The sequence below is a fragment of the Crocodylus porosus genome, unplaced genomic scaffold (genome assembly GCF_001723895.1).
Source record: "Crocodylus porosus isolate Cpor-Errol unplaced genomic scaffold, CroPor_comp1, whole genome shotgun sequence".
NCBI classification, from domain to species: Eukaryota; Metazoa; Chordata; order Crocodylia; family Crocodylidae; genus Crocodylus; species Crocodylus porosus.
The window spans coordinates 2,484,282-2,500,425 of NW_017728923.1; the positions used below are offsets into that span (position 1 = coordinate 2,484,282).

Below are 16,144 nucleotides of genomic sequence, written 5' to 3' on the forward strand. Positions count from 1 at the left end.
TTCTCTGCTCTCACTGAAAGTCCAGACTTTGTTCTGAACTATCCAACTGCTGGTATTTCTCTTCAGTGCATTCACTCAGCTCTGACCATGGGACAGAAGGCTTCAAAAACCGAAGCCAATATAACTGGAAGACACTTAGGACCTGAATCAAGTCAGAGTCTTTCCATTTAGCTCAATGGGCTTTGGATTATGGTATGATTGCCTCTGTCTATCCATAACAAAGCCCTGTGTTTTCTAAGTTTGGTGTACATCCTCAGTAACCTAGGGAGCACCTGTCTGGCAAGGCAAGGAAGAGAACAACAAGGAAGTGCACATAGTATAACAATGGTGCCACCACAGCTTTTGCAAAAGCCTGCCCAATTCCCTACAAAAAAACCCAAAAAACAACAACAACAACAACAAAAAACAGTCCCACTCGCCTCTCTCCCCATTCATCAAAAGACCTATGCCAGTGGTTGACACTGCAGGACACTGCCTGTAATCTAGCTCCTGCCATGGGCTGCACCCCCCTGTAATCAGCAGACGCTGCAAAGAGATTAGATATAAGAAGACAGGCACCAAGAACCTGCGGATGATTCTTTTGCAGCTGTGGCTAGAGCACACTGCTTATTCCTTGAGTTTCTGCCAGCCAGGTCCAATCTGTTTGTGAACTGGATCCAGCCCATGGGCTATAGGTTGCTAACCCTTGACCTATGTGGTACTTAAGTGGGACATCATTGGTGCCCCAGCCTTGGATGCCAATCTGCTGCACAAAGTCTAATTTAACCCTGTCACCCACAGAGAGCTCCTGACAGCATGGCACACAGCCTCACCTCTCCCTGTGCTAATGCCAGGACTGGAGCAGGGAGTTGTGTCTTCAGATGTTGGCTTGCTTTTGAATTTCAGCCCATTCCATTTCGCACCCAGTTGTGTCCATGTACTTGGAGCGCCTTAATCTAGAGACCTCTTTCATTCTGATCATGGTGTCATAGGAAAGTAGGGCTGGAAAGAACCTCATAATGTTAGGAAGCTTGTCGGGGAGGCCCTAAGTGACCATGACCCAAAGGGGAGGGGAGTTCAGGATGAGCGGTCACTCCTCAAGGGAGCGATCCTGGATGCACAAGCAACGTCTATTCCATCAAGGAGGAAAGGCAGCAAAAGGGCACAGCAGCCCCCTTGGCTCTGCAGGGAACTAGCAGACCTCCTGGGTCTAAAAAGAAAGACCTACAAAGGATGGAGGACTGGATCCACTTCCAAGGAAGAATATTCTGCACTGGTCCGGTCCTGCAGGGAGCAAACCAGGAAAGCCAAGGCTATGACTGAACTCCAACTAGCTACAAGTATCAAGGACAATAAAAAAGTACTTTTTTAGATATGTGGGGAACCAGAGGAAAAGCAAGGGTAACATTAGACCCCTGCTAAATCAGTTGGGACAACTGACAACCAATGCCCAGGAAAAAGCCAACTTGGTACTTTGCATCAGTTTTTCACCAGTCCTAAAAGGACACCCCTGCCCATTACGGGACGGAAAGGCCTGGGTGACGGCGATTCCTTAACCTCCATCAATGCTGACCTTGTGAAGGAACACCTTGACAGGCTGGATATCTTCAAGTCAGCCGGCCCTGACAGTTTACACCCCTGGGTACTCAAGGAGCTGGCGAGCATCATAGCTCAGCCCCTGGCATGATCTTTGAGAACTCCTGGCGCTCTGGTGAAGTGCCCGAATATTGGAAGAAGGCTGATGTGGTGACTATCATCAAGAAAGGGAGGAAAGTGGATCCGGCAAACTACAGGCCCATCAGCCTGACCTCTATCCCGGGAAAGGTCTTAGAAAAGATTATCAAAGAGACCATTCTTAACAGACTGGCCGACGGCAATATCCTGAGGGATAGCTAGCATGGGTTTGTTGCAGGTAGATCTTGCTTGACCAATCTTGTATCCTTTTACGACCAGGTGACCTATCACCTGGACAAGGGAGAAGAGATTGATGTCATATATCTTTACTTTAAAAAAGCCTTCAATCTGGTATCCCATGATCACCTCTTAGGAAAACTGGCCAACTGCAGCCTCGGCTTCACCACAATCCACTGGCTGGGGTATTGGCTCTGTGGTTGAACCCAGAAGGTGGTGGTTGACGAAAGTCAATTGGCGTGGTGCACTGTGACTAGTGGGGTCCCTCAAAGCTCTGTCCTTGGGCCAACACTATTCAACATCTTCATTAATGATGTGGACATTGGTGCCAGAAGTGGACTGGCCAAGTTCGCCAATGATACTAAACTCTGGGGTAAAGTGTCCACACTTTACAGAGGACAGGAGGGCAATCCAGGCTGACCTTGACGGGCTCAGGAAAAGGGCAAACAAGAACCTGATGGTGTTTAAAACTGAAAAATGAAAGGTTCTCCACCTTGGGAGGAAAACTTGCAACATACTTATAGGCTCAGCAGTGTTACACTGGCTAGCACTACAGAAGAAAGTCTTGGGGGTCATCACTGACCACAAGATGAACATGAGCCTTCAATGCGATACTGTGGCTAGTAAAGCAAACAAAATGCTGGCTTGCATCCATAGATGCTTCTTAAGCAAATCCTAGGACGTCATTCTCCCCTTGTACTCGGCCTTGGTGAGGCCGCAGCTGGAGTACTGTGCCCAGTTTTGGGCTCCACAATTCAAGAAGGATGTGGAGAAGCTTGACAGAGTGCAGAGGAGAGCCACACACATGATCAGAGGTCAGGAAAACAGACCTTATGATGAGAGGCTGAGAGCTATGGGACTCTTTAGCCTGGAAAACTGCAGGCTCACGGGTGATCTGGTGGCCACCTGTAAGTTTATAAGGGGTGCTCACCAGGATCTGGGGGAACGTCTGTTCACCAATGAGCTCCAAGGGTTGACAAGGCCAAATGGTCACAAACCCCTCCATAACCGTTTCAGACTGGAAGAACTTCTTTACTGTCCGAGCCCCCAAAAGCCTGGAATAGATTGCTGCCAGAGGTGGTTCAAGCACCTACTTAGAATGCCTTCAAGAGATATTTGGATGCTTATCTTGCTGGGATCCTATGACCCCAGCTGCTTCCTGCCCTTGGGGCAGGGGGCTGGACTCGATGATCTGCCGAGGTCCCTTCCAGCCCTAATGTCTATGAATGTCATCTAGTCCAAGCCCTTGCTCAAAGAAGGGTCATCACCAACTAAACAATCCCAGCTAAGTCCAAACTGCTCTTGAAAACTTCCAAGAATGGAGACTCTAGAGTTTCTCTACGTAGCCAGTTCCAATGGTTGACCATCCTCATAACCAGAAATTTCCTCCTAATTCCAACCTCAATTTACCCTGCTGCAGCTTGAAGCCATTACTTTCAGTCTGTCCCCTGCTACTAGAGAGAGAAGCCCATCTCCATCTTCCCTATAACTGCCTTTCAGATATTTGAATACTATTTTCAAATTTACCCTCAGTCTTCTCTTCTCCAGACTAAACAACCTACATCTTTCAGCCTTTCCTCATAAGTCTTGCCTCCTAGGTCCCTAGTCATTTTTGTTGCTCTCTGCTGGACTCCTTCCAACTGTCCACATCCTTCTTGAAGTGTGGAGCCCAAAACTGAACATAGTACTCCAGGTGAGGCATCATCAGGGCTGAACAGAGTGGAAGAACCATTTCCCCTGATTTGCAAGTGAAACTCCTGTTAATACAACCTAGTATGCTGTTGGCATTTTTCTGCAACAAGAGCATGCTGCTGGCTCATATTCGGTTTACTGTCTACTGTAACCCCCAGGTCCTTCTCTGCAGTACTGCAGCCTAGCCATTCATTCCTCAGTCTGTATTTGTACTGCAATTACTCTGTCCCAAGTGCAGGACTTTGCTCTTTTCCTTGTTGAATCTGACCTGATTGATTGTGGACCATTTTGTCCAGCCTATCAGGTCATTTTGGATCCGAACCCTACTCTGTGGAGTATCTGAAACTCCACCCAACTTGTATAGTCTGCACGTTTGATAAGCATGCACTCAACTCCATCATCCAAGTTGTTCCTGAAGTTATTAAACAATACCAGAACCAGGACAAACCCTTGGGGAACCCCACTTGATAGCTCCTTCCAACTACACCTTGAGCCACTGATGACTACTCACTGAGAATGATGATCCAACCAGTTACGTATCCACCTTACAGTACTTTCTTTAAAGCACTGATGCACAACTCCTTGCTGAAGCTGCTGAGTTACAGAAGCAATCTGGGCACAAACTTTGACCTGCCTGTAGCACAGCAAGCATTCTGCAGGCTGCTGCAGAAATGTGTATCATTTCAAACACTGATTACATTTGCAACTCTCAATCTGTTGATAGATGAGTCACAAACAGGAGGATAAAAGGCGATTTTCTTCCAATAAATTATTCATTTCCAATCATTTGCTAATGACAGATTTTGCTTGTTATCTTGTTACTTAGATGATTCTTCCCTCACCATCACCTCAATCAAATTCATCTGCCTGGCTATCCTAGGAGGTAGGGAATTATCAGTAGCCCCATTTTGCTGTGGTGACATGGGGGCATAGAGGTTAAGAGACTTTCCCAAGATCACAAAGGAGGCCTGTGGCAAATCTGGGGGCTGAAACTAAATGTCCTGACTCCTGCTTCAGTATCTGAACACCCAAATTCTCAATTTGGGATGAATAGGTGTGAGGTGCCCCTTGCAGTTACCCTGCCCCTTTCATATTACGCAAGGCAAGGGAGCCCTGGATGGAAGGAAATGGGATTCTAGAGTGATTAAAACACAGAAAGTAGAATTTCAGTATGCACATGGTTAAGATCTCCTGCCTTATCCTAAGAAACCCCCTCCCCTTCCAGAGAACAGTGAAAGGAGACTCTGGGAGTGCAGCAGGAGCACAGAGGCCTCCCTGTTTTCTGTATCCCAGCTCTTCTCTTTACCACATTTATTTCTCACAAATTTACTTTCTCAGGGCCTGATCCTAACAGACTTGCAGAAGCAGAAATTCTCTGCAAAGCCAATGGGAGCCAGGCACAGAGGCTCGGGCCCTCCTGAATATTAGCAATTGGCAACCCTGAGCTGTGTCGCACACTCGAGCAGACCACAAGTGCAGTGTCAAAGTCCAATTCCATATGGCTAATTCAATAAGTCACAGATACCATTACTTCATAAGGCAGAGAGACTCCAAAGTTATTAGGGGAATTGGGAGGGGGGTGGAGGAGTTGAAATGGAGAAGGCAGGGAGACAGGGAGGGTGGAGAGGGGGAGCTAAGACAAGCAGCAGAACAAAACATCCCATAAATCATGAGGAGCTGCTGAAATACCAGAACAAATGACCCCATAGCTTGGCCATTGTTCCTGAGTGATGGCTTAAAGCGCTCCCAGTCAAGACAAAGTGCCTCCAGTTTTATTTCAACAATAAGCCTGCCCCATCCAGATCAGGCCTTGCACTGCTCAGCACAACCAGCAGCCCACAGATTCTGGGGAGTGGCTGAGTGGTTCATGAAAAATGCCTGTGTTTTTGCAGTCGCCCAAGAGATTTGGACACACTATTCCCTTCACTAAATGGGATCTGGGTGTTCAAATCTCTTAGCTTGCATCAGAAATCTTGTGCGTCACAAATACCTGCATGTGTCTGACACAAACATGGATATGCCCTGCCCTCATTTTAGTGGAAATGATCAATGGCCATTTCCCCCCCTTGTTATTTCTTCCTTCTCTTTGGCTAGGACCATGTCAGAAGCTTCAAAATCAAGGGTGCACGAGTCCCCTCTTAGCCAACCTTGTGTAAATCAGGAGCAAATCCTTTGGAGCCAAAAGAATAAAGCTGACAGGAGAATGAGGTCCAATATTTTTCTTTATCAGTGTTGCTCTTCTCTGTCTGGCAAACAGGCTTCTTTCATTCTTGGCTTCAAAAGAGACTGCTTGTCATTGACTTTTCTGGTTCCCTGCAGAGATTGTGAGTGAAATCCTCACTGTCAAGTGAAGAATCAGATTGAAAGACTGAGACCTAAGATTACTGAAATGGAAATAACTTAGGCCATCTCATTTACCATTCCAGGAAACAATTCTCAAATTTTCAGAGTCAAAAAATAACTAAACACAGGGCCCATCAACTCACCTCATCCCACTATCCTTTTCAGCTGTAGAGAATTGTGGGATTTGGCTTCTAGGATTCTAGATGTGGGGGTTGGAGTAGGCAACCTCCTAAGATCCCTTCCAACCCCAATTTTTTATGATTCTATGATGTAAAAGCAGGGTGGGGGGAGTGCTGGCTGGGGCATAGTGGTGCATGAGTTTAACTCCACACTTCTTGAACCCCCCACCAATCCTCTTTGAATGTTGGCCGTGCTCAACCCAGCACAGAGGTACTGTTCTGAGGTGCTACTGTGCTAACAGACAACATTTAAAATCAAAGGAAAACTGTTACTTCAGTCCAAAATTGAAACAATGTTGTAAAAGCATTCCCTTAACAGCTTTGTGCTTTCTAGAACAAGTCTGAAGTGAGGGGTTGATCTACCTGACAATAATGATGTAACTGTGTGCTTCCTATACAGTACTTTCTATGAATGACTGCAGTGCTGTATAAGGAACCTGACTGGGTCTGGTGGTGCCGGAGAGATTCAGCGCCCCAGATGGAGCGCTGGAAGCACACACCAGAACTCAAAAGGCTCTACAGCGGAGAGAGAGAACACAAATAGCCATTAGAGCCTCCTTTTAGGTCCCATCCACACCACAGTTGGCAAGGTTGACTTTACTTGCTAGGAGACTAGCACGCTGGGGTTCCAGCTGCTCCACTCAAATGAGGGCACATTCAGCAAGTCTACCTGAACTCTATCCTTCGGCAAACCAAGGAGAAGCTTGCTGCACCTCTTCCAGCAAAGGTTTGTCTTCACACAGGGTTAGGCACTGTCTAAGCCTCAATAAGCCATAGCACAGAGGCTTTCTTATTATTATCTTCATTTTAAATTGAGGGGAACTGAGCAATTAAAGGCACTGCCAAGGGTCAAATAGCAAGTCACTGCTCTGCCAGGAACTGAGCCCAAATCTCCTGGCAACTAGCCCTGTGCTTCTAACCACTAGACAACCTTCTCTTGCCAGTGTTGCTTTAACTGCTTGCAACTAGCAGCCAAACTGCAGAGCAGAGATAACAAATGGGAAGTGTGGAATGTACTCTGTTTTTATTGAAAGAGTTCAGGAATCAGCTCCTCTCACGATATACTGTGGTGAGGCTGCCCGACGTGAAGAACGCAAGGAAGGAGCAGAGAGTGCAGGGAGTGATTACAAACAAGCCAATATATAATGGGAAGGGAAGAGAGAGGGGAAATATGTAGAACAGCCAGAGGTAAAGCAGCACGAAGGGAAAATGAGAGACAAGGGGAAAAGAAAGAGAAGGAAGCACACAAAACAAAGACTAAAGAATGACAGAATCAGGGACAAGGCAGAAGGGAGGAATGGGAGGGAAGGAAACGAATGTATGAAGAGTAAGTCAAAGAATACTAAAAGACTTAAATTCCCTAGGAACGCTCTAGGGCAATGGAAATTGGGAAAAGGTAAAGGGAACAGTTTTCAGCAGTCTGCTATGGGTAAGAAAGATGATGTAAAGTAGAGATCTGAGCGATCATTTCTCAACAGGCAAGAAACTAAACATGACCTGTCCAAAGGGGAAAGCCAAGGGTGTGTAAGGAGATTTCTGCTTTACCCTAGAGATATCAGGAAAGTCAAAGTCATTGGTTTTACTGGAGAATTCATCTGAGGTCTCAGATGTAGGTTGTCAGCATTCCCAGTCCTGACATGAATAGAAGAAGAATGTCCTCAATCTTTAACAAAGACCGTCTTTTCCCCCAATGTTGCTTAGACATTGAAGTTAAATAGGTGTTAAACAAACCAACAGAAAGCAGAAAGTCTGACTGCAAATCCTTTCCTCTCTTAAGTGCCCATTTTTCATTCTTTTGGAAATTGTGATGTCTTAATCCTATCACTTCTCCAGCTACCCATAGAGTCTTCCAGCAGAACAGGTTAGACAAGACCTAAATGTCTAGCATTAGAAAAAAAAGAGAGAAAGAATTATTTGTAAAAATCTCTTTTTACCCTTCTTTATAGAATCTACCAAGCAGCCACACATATAACCCACTCACTGCATTAGCCCTCCCCATGTTCATCGATCCAACAACCAGTTTGGCTATGCAGGCTCTGAGGCATACAGCAGATGGATCTGCCAGGGGCAAGATAGCAGACTAGAAGGTTCAATGGTCTGAGGTGATGTGGCATATTCATAGGCCCCTAACAGTAGGGACTTTGTGGGGCCAGCTTTAAAAAAAAATGCTTAAGAAACTCTAATAATGAAGTATTTATTTCAGTAAACAACATATGAATGAAATAAGTGTTTTCTCAATATTTTACTCCTACCTTCCCCACTCCCCACCCCTTTTTTTTTACTTTTTTTCACAAGTGGAACTTACCAGGCTTCGTGGAGCTGCTGCTAAACTCAGGAGCAACATTTTGCTTCACTCACATTTCAGAGTAGGTGTGAGCTCTCTAAATACAGTTCTCTAAATAGGAGCAATGACTGTTCTTGCTTCACACCTGATGGACACAGGACTGGCAGCTCAGGCAAGCTGGGTGCTGGGCCCCTCTGGGATGGTGAATGGTTGTATGATTTTGATACACAGCTTGAAGACATTCAGGGGCTGATTTTCAGATTGTTAAATAACTGCATTTCCTCTTCAGTTATGAGTGTTCAATACCTTTGCAAATCAGGCCCTAAGTTCATCAGCTTGGGCACCCAAAATTAATGGGCACTTTAACATATTTTGGCCACGGCCTGTCTGTGCCTTACTTTCTCCCCATCTGAAAGTGGGATGATAATACTTCCCCGCCTACGAGAGTCCTGTAGGTTTAATGAGTGAATGCCTGTTGGAGAGCTTGAGGTATTTAGATAGAAGGTCTCAATTCTGAAGCAGTAGCATTAATAATAATCATCCGCTCTATTGAAATCATCTCTCTGGACCTTGGATACGCAGCTTTTTACACAGTAAAAATATTGAAACTGCTGAGTTTATTGTTATGAACAGCAATTGTACTTGAAAAGTTTGATGGTGGGATGGTGAGTCCCTCACTGAAGTTTAGTTTCCAGGCCGCGTACAAAACCTCATAAAGTATCATCCTTTGTTATAGTTGCAGTGACATCACTGTACAAGGTAGTACACAAACATAAATAAGACAGACAACTTGTTTGAAAAAAATACTTGCAGTATATGCTAAATTATACCACAGGAATAATCCAAAAACTCTGTAGGAATTAAATGTTTAATAAGGACCTGCAAATGAAAAAATGGGTCAGTGTCTTTTTATGCTAGACAAAGATGTTTAGTTTATTATTTCTAGAAAACTGGGGCTTTTTGTTGTTGTTTTGTACATAAGAAATTCAGGTCTCGTCTCGTTTGGAAAATTCTCTGATAATTGGACTATTGAAGTCCAGACATAAGAAGAGAGGGGAAATTGAGTGACTAGAAAGGAAAACAACTTTAAGTCCAATTGTTTAAGGTTTCATTAATACCTATTTAGTTTTGATGCCTAATTAACATCATGAATAAAGGATGCCTTTGTGAAGGATTCAACAGCATCTCACTTCCAGGTAAGGTGTTACAGCTTACAATAAGTGTCCCTGAGATCTCCAGAAGAAGCAAACATCTGTAATTTCTAAAGAAATGTTTGTAGTTCTGGCCATCTTTATCCATGTAAGGAACTAAAAGAAATGGAACAATTTTTCAAAGATCCTTTGCTGAGAGGACTGAACTATGGTCTAATGCCAAACCTGCCTCCTCAAATCTTACAAACAAAGATAAATTATTTCTTCCTCAACCAGGGGCTGCAGGATCAGAATAAAGCTGATGGCTTAACTCAAGACAGAGCACTGTTGTGTGCTGGCCCCTCTGAGTCACACCCACATAACAGCACTTTGCAACTTTCGAGCACTTTACACACAAAAATCCCAAAAGCACCTCCTAAAGTTAGGCAATTTCATTGCCCCTGTTATAGGAAGGGCATAAGGCACTAAGATGTTCAGAGCAAGTCAATGCCAGAGCAAGGAACACGTCCTAAGTATCTAGACCACCCAGGCCCTGTGCTCCTACCAAAACAAAGCCTCCTATAATGGCAGGCATCTCCAGTTGAGGTATGGCTGGCTGGTGTGACACCTGGGGCAGTGATTTCAAGGTGGCTGCTAGAAGAGGATGGGTGGGAGCTAGATGTGGAATGAAGGGAGGCATGGGAGCAATGGGCAAAGCACTCTGCAGGTGCTTCAGTTCCCTGCCCTACCCTTGAACACTCACCAAAGGGGGAACACAAAGGGGATCAGAAGCTTCTCAAGGTCAGACACAGGCCTCATGGCTTCTTTCAGCCTCTGTCAGAGCTACATCCAGCAGGACGGGCTACATGCCCTTGCCTTGCAACAGCATTCAGGGAGTTGGTTTATTCAGCTGCAACTTATAATGGTCTTAATGGAAAGAACAGGTGATGCTGCAGCCATCCACCAGAGCCTCCCACATGACTCCCAGAGCATGCTCACTGCTCAGGCAGGAGAGAAAGTCACAGACTAACAGGGCAGGCTAGCACATACAGTGCTGGCTCCAGACCCTGAAGAGGTATACCCAGTCTACTAGCACCCAGAGAGGCCTCACTCCAATGCTGCAATGTGGGGGATGTTTCCTTCTACGCCTTTAACCCCAGAATTCCCGCGCTCCCCAACCCCAGTGGGGTTGGGAGGTGTCTTCATTTTGTATCTTTAACCTCCACATGATCATCTTCATCCTGTCTTCAGAAGGAACTTTCTCTGCTCTGAACCTCTTAATCTGAAGTTCCCCCTGTTTCACACATCTGGTAGGGCCTGTCTGGGGGAATCCCTTCTGCTTCACCAGCTGGAAAGGTAAGCAAGGGTCCCTGCTGCTCCACACACTGGAAGGTCTCATTGAGGATTCAATAAGCGTCTCTTTACTTCATACACGTAAGACAATGGAAGGACCTTTGCTCTCTGCCCCACGGTAACTCACTCTTAGCCCGGGGAGACAGTGGCTGCTCCCTAATTCCTAAATACTGCCTGGGCCTTACAGCATTGCCAGTGCACTTTGTATCACCAGGGGGAAGAAGTGCAATTGGGAATCACATCACTGAAACAACTCTCTCTTCTGGACTCGTGGATATTACTTGGAACTAGCAGGCAGCTCAGCTCTGCAGGAACATCACCAGAAAGCTCAGGGATAGAGTCCCAAGCTCCCTTCCTTTCAGCCCTGCCTTGCAGCTCTTACCATTCAATGCTCAGTGACCTGGGACGGAAGGCGGCCAGCTCAGCCGAGACATACTCAGCTTTCCTCCTCTTCTCCTGCTTCTGCTTAACTGATAAGCGGTGGGCAAACTTAGAGAAACTGCTCTCAGACCTGGGGAGGGGGAAAGGAGAGGCATTAACTTTACTGCACATCTCAATGACAAGCAGCAGGTTCAGAGGGAAGCCAAGGGACACTCAGAGCAGACAAGGGCCAAGCAGCAGCAGGCCCTGAGGGGGCCTTCAGGGAAAGCAGCAGGAAGCTTAGAGAGAGCAGTATAAAGCAGCAACAGTTCTAGCATTTTTCTAAGACAAATTCTCTCCGTGGCATCTATACGGCACTGCAGAAATCCTGCACAGGTATGACAGATGGACTGCCTGTGATGGAGTCCTCAAGCCCCAATCACTGATCAAAGCATAGTGTTAGCTAGGCTGAAAGAGCTATTAGAAGAAAGTACACCTCTTTGCAGTGACTGAAGCTCCATGGTTTTAATTCCCACCTTGTAATGTTTTACATGATGTATCTGTAGCCCCAACAACAAGGCATTCCAGCTTGTCATCAGATCTAGCTTCCCACTCAACTGAAACATTGAATTGGACCATTTCCATGATGGTGAAAGTGACCCCAGAACAGAGGGGCAAGGAGCTGCTTTGGGGCTCCTATCAGGACTGCCTAACTCATGGCTCAGCAAAAGTGGTCCAAGCAAATGTTGACAGGGAGAAATGGGGTGGGGGAGCTTGTATGAAGTTCTGTCCCAAACAAGTTCCCATTCAGAAAAGGCCCAAAGACTTGATGGGTTCCAAGGCTGGGGTTTGAAACCCTATTGCAGCTTTCATTTTGAAGCCTGTTACAGAGATAAATCAACCAGGAGGCATTTGAGAATAAAAAACAGAATGCAAGCATCAGTAAGCAAGTTCAGATTTTGGGCCTATTAATAGTGACCACGTCTCATGCTTGCATAGAGAACAGCAGAGTGGGTCTGCATCCAACAGCTTCTGAGAGCCTCCCCCATCGGCTGCAACTGCATCCTCTCTTCTTTATTACAACACAGCTCATAGAAAACTCTGATACCAAGATACCATTGCACTACCTCAGCTTTATTATAACTCTCTGGGAACCGCCAGTACCAACATGTGACTGCTTCTCCCTGCTTTATTACCACCCACAGGAAAGCCCAGCTGAGGCAACTCCTGCAGCCCCTGTGCTGAATTACAGCCCCCAGGAGCCACCAACACTAAGGCATGACTCCTCTCTCGATCAAAAGGTTGCCGCTGCAGTACTGTTACTGCTGCCAACTCATGTGGGAGCAGAGAAGAATATAAGGAGATGGGCATGCAGGGAGAGAGGAGAATGAGTGAAAACCCACTGAATCTCCCTCTGAGTTGCAGCTCATGTTCTGTTTGCTTCAATGGTGCCACTGGACCACTGCCTACAAGGACAGAAGCTAGAAAAGAAGGGGAGGGAGATGGCACGGGAGGGTGGGCTGGTGCTGCTCAATGACCACTTCGACTAGGAAATTCAGGACCAGCTCCCACAGGAGTCCTAATGAGCCTGCCTCAGCTGCTGCTGGTAGTTAGCAGCAATCCAGGCCATTTCCACTCTTGTTCTGTTCTGAATCTGCTCCAAGAATGGGACCATGCCTGTGTGGCATCCCCCGCCTCATCTGATCGATAGGTCTGGAGTCTCTCCTGTTGACCTTCTGCCTAAGACTTGAGCTCTTCCTCCGCTTCTTGTCTGTTGGCCCCAAAGGGGGTGCAATCTACTCCCACCTGCACTAACTCAGGCACTGCTAACACACTCTGTACAACCGTCTTCTACAAGTATAACAAAAAGCAATGCTCAAGGACAGCAGGGCTTGATGTGTTTAAAGGAAGGTAGAAACTGCCCAGCATGAGCAACTGGTACCTCCCAAATCGAGATCACCAAGCCAGTGGTGGCACTTCCGGTTTCACAGCTGGGTTTTTGGGGGGGGGGGCACAGTTGATCTCAGGGAGTGCACGTGCACCCCCTACACATCACCAATGCTGCCCCGTAGAACCTTTACTGCAGGCCGAGGAAGTATGTGCCAGAAAAGAACCTGCATGGATTTTCAACCCTGGATTCACTCCATAGGGTTGATGGTTAATGGCTCCCCACCAACCACCTCTTTATTTGTAACTTGCATGATAAAGTTACAAGCTGCAGATGAGTTATGAAGTTATTGAGAACCACACAAGGACATTTTACCGTCATTAAAATACAAGTATGCTTTAAAACCCTAAAGTGTGCTATTACTATTATTGCTTATGCTACAGCAATGTACAGAGGCATGGTCTGAGATTAGGATCTCACTGCAGACAATATTGTGCATACACATAATGAGATAGTCCTGACCTCAAAGAGTTTGAAAAGACATGAAGGAAACAGAAACACTTAGGAAGTAAAATGACTTGCCTGAAGCTGTTGTGAAGGTCAGTGGCAGAGCTGGGAGCTAACAGCAGTGCCCTATCTTCTAGACCAGGGATTGGCAACCTAGGGCTTGTGACAGTGATCATATTTGGCTCATTAAGCTAGAGTTTCTATGATGTTTCAGTAGCGGGGGCATTGCCTGGGTGATGGGGAAGCAGCAGTGTTGGTGGCTGCACTGGGGGGGGGCCATTGCTGGGTCTGAGGCTGAGTTGGGTCTTTTTGGCTCATTGCTCCTAAAATATTTCCACCCCCTGCTCCAAACCATACTAGTTCTCCATGTACCAACCAAATCACCTTTCTTCCTGCCTACAAGTAATACTGCCTACCATTAAAAGTTAATGTCCTGAACAAGCTCTTATCAGTTCTCTCTATACCGTTTCAGTAGAGTCTGCCTAAGAGAGTGAGAGCTGGAAATCAAGACTGATGTGGGAAAAAAAAGACAGGTGGCAACTCTAGCTGCAAAGACGCTTCACCTTACCAATCTGACTCGTGTGAATGAGTCCCACTACCACATATGTGCACAGCAGGGAGAAGAATGCCAAGCTGCTCAACTGCCACCCATGCCATTTTATGTGTATATGTTTTTAGAAGTTAATACACCTCTCGCTCAGCTTCAAGTGACCCAAATATCTCAGAGAAGGTATTTCTCAGAAACATAATCTCTCTGCCTGTCCTTACAATAATAAAACAAGCCACAAACAGCTAGCCATTTTCCCTGATATATTTTAAACACAGGCATCTTCAATTCATTAACTCTGCTTATTGATTTATTTCTTAACTTGTGAATTGCTGCTGCTTGTGATAGGATGGAGACAGTTATTTGGAGGGGGGAACCTGTCTCTGAATGAACACCCCTAAGAAAGTTATGAGACGATCCAGGGTCATTCATTACATTAAAACAAACTCATTTACTTTGATGTAAAGGAGAGGGATTGTCTTGAAAGGTGCTGGAGGGATATATTTTTCTCTCTTTCACTGGTGAAGAAAATGCAGGCAGGGAAGGCAGTAGGTTAGGAACAATTTAAGCATCTCGTTAAAGTCCATCTCCCAGAGCCCACTACACGAACACTACTCCTGCCATTAAAGTCTCTCCTTTGATTCCATGTCAAAGCTCATACTGTAATGAATAATATTTCAATTAACTGACGCTCAGTAAACTGATCTCTCATCTCCAAGGAAGTTTCTGCATTAGATTAGATGGGAAAGAGAGAATTAGCCTGGCTTCATAGAAGTCAAGGCTCTCCAGTGCTGGCTCCCAGAACCTAGCCACTTGGGGCCAGTTTGAGACTTGGTGTAAGAGGGTTCCAACTGCTTTAACTTGACTGGGCAGCATCATTGTTTGGTCCACAGCTGTGCTATTCCCAAAGTGACAGCATAATGTCCAAGAGGGATATGGCATAGCTGGAGCACCTATCCTTCATCATCTGCACTCACTTGCTCCAGGACAGCTCTGAGCTTGTACCAGGTGGGGCTCTGCTTCCATTCAGTTCAGTCAGGCAAGAGGCTGAGCCTCCTGGGAAGTACAGAGCATGTGAAGTACTCACTGGAGGTAAGAGAAGGGGAGGACCTTCAGAACCCAGAAACATGCAGCTGATGAGAGGATCGGGCCCACAGAGGTAGGAAAGACCTCTCTGGCTACCTACCCCAATTCCTTGTCAGCACACACTTGTTCACTGCACTGTTTTGATCACTTGTGCTGTCTGGCTTCTTACACCTCAGCCAATGGGTAACTTCTCATGGGAAGTTATCCACCTCCCCATCAGGAAATACTTGATGTGATTCAGACTCAATAGTTCTCTTCAATCTAATCCACAGTTCCTTGCTATTCCCCATGGGACACCCCTAAACCATCCCTTTCCATTTGTACCTCTTACACCAATTCAGCAACTGTGTTCTCTGGAGCCCTGCTTACCCAAACACCACATACTTAATGTTTATCACCTTTCTTTTTAAATCAACCACCCCTGAACTCCAGGCCTTCTCCTGCATGTGAGTTTCTGGTTTCCAGAAGGAAAGAATCCCCTCCAAGCCCAGTCACCAACTTGCTCCAGAGACCCTTGTATTTGTACTCAGCCCAAAATTGCCACTGAGCTTTCTTGCCACCATTCATCAATGCAAATGCACCTACTTCCCTGCAGTCTCCCAGCCCCAGCCCCAGCTAACTTTGAGTTTTTCAATAGCACTCTGGATATTTTGCACCCCTGCCCCCATCAGTCCCAGCATTGTTAGTTCTGATACATGGTTATTACCTCCCAGGCCCTGTGGAGGAGCAATCTGTCTGGATACTTATCCACAATCATTAAGGCAGGTCACTTTTACCTCCATTTTACAGATGGAGATAGTGGTACAGGGCAGATTCAAATGACTGGGAGCTGAACCCAGACAAAAGCAAGATAGAAATACACTAATTTCCAACAGTGAGGGTGAT

The 16,144-nt window shown here is 46.0% G+C and overlaps 1 protein-coding gene across 6 annotated transcripts in view; it reads right to left on the reverse strand.

Moving 5' to 3' along the window:
* The window catches only part of LOC109313402 (ankyrin repeat and fibronectin type-III domain-containing protein 1-like), a 538,031-nt gene that overhangs the window by 69,406 nt on the left and 452,481 nt on the right, over nucleotides 1-16,144 (reverse strand). For 4 of the 6 annotated variants that reach the window (XM_019539945.1, XM_019539944.1, XM_019539948.1 and 1 more), the window contains one exon: nucleotides 11,254-11,382. The exons of the other annotated variants lie outside the window; for them this stretch is intronic. In XM_019539945.1, the coding sequence (XP_019395490.1) occupies nucleotides 11,254-11,382 (129 nt within the window). The remainder of the gene's footprint in view (nucleotides 1-11,253; nucleotides 11,383-16,144) is intronic. 6 annotated transcript variants of the gene reach the window in all.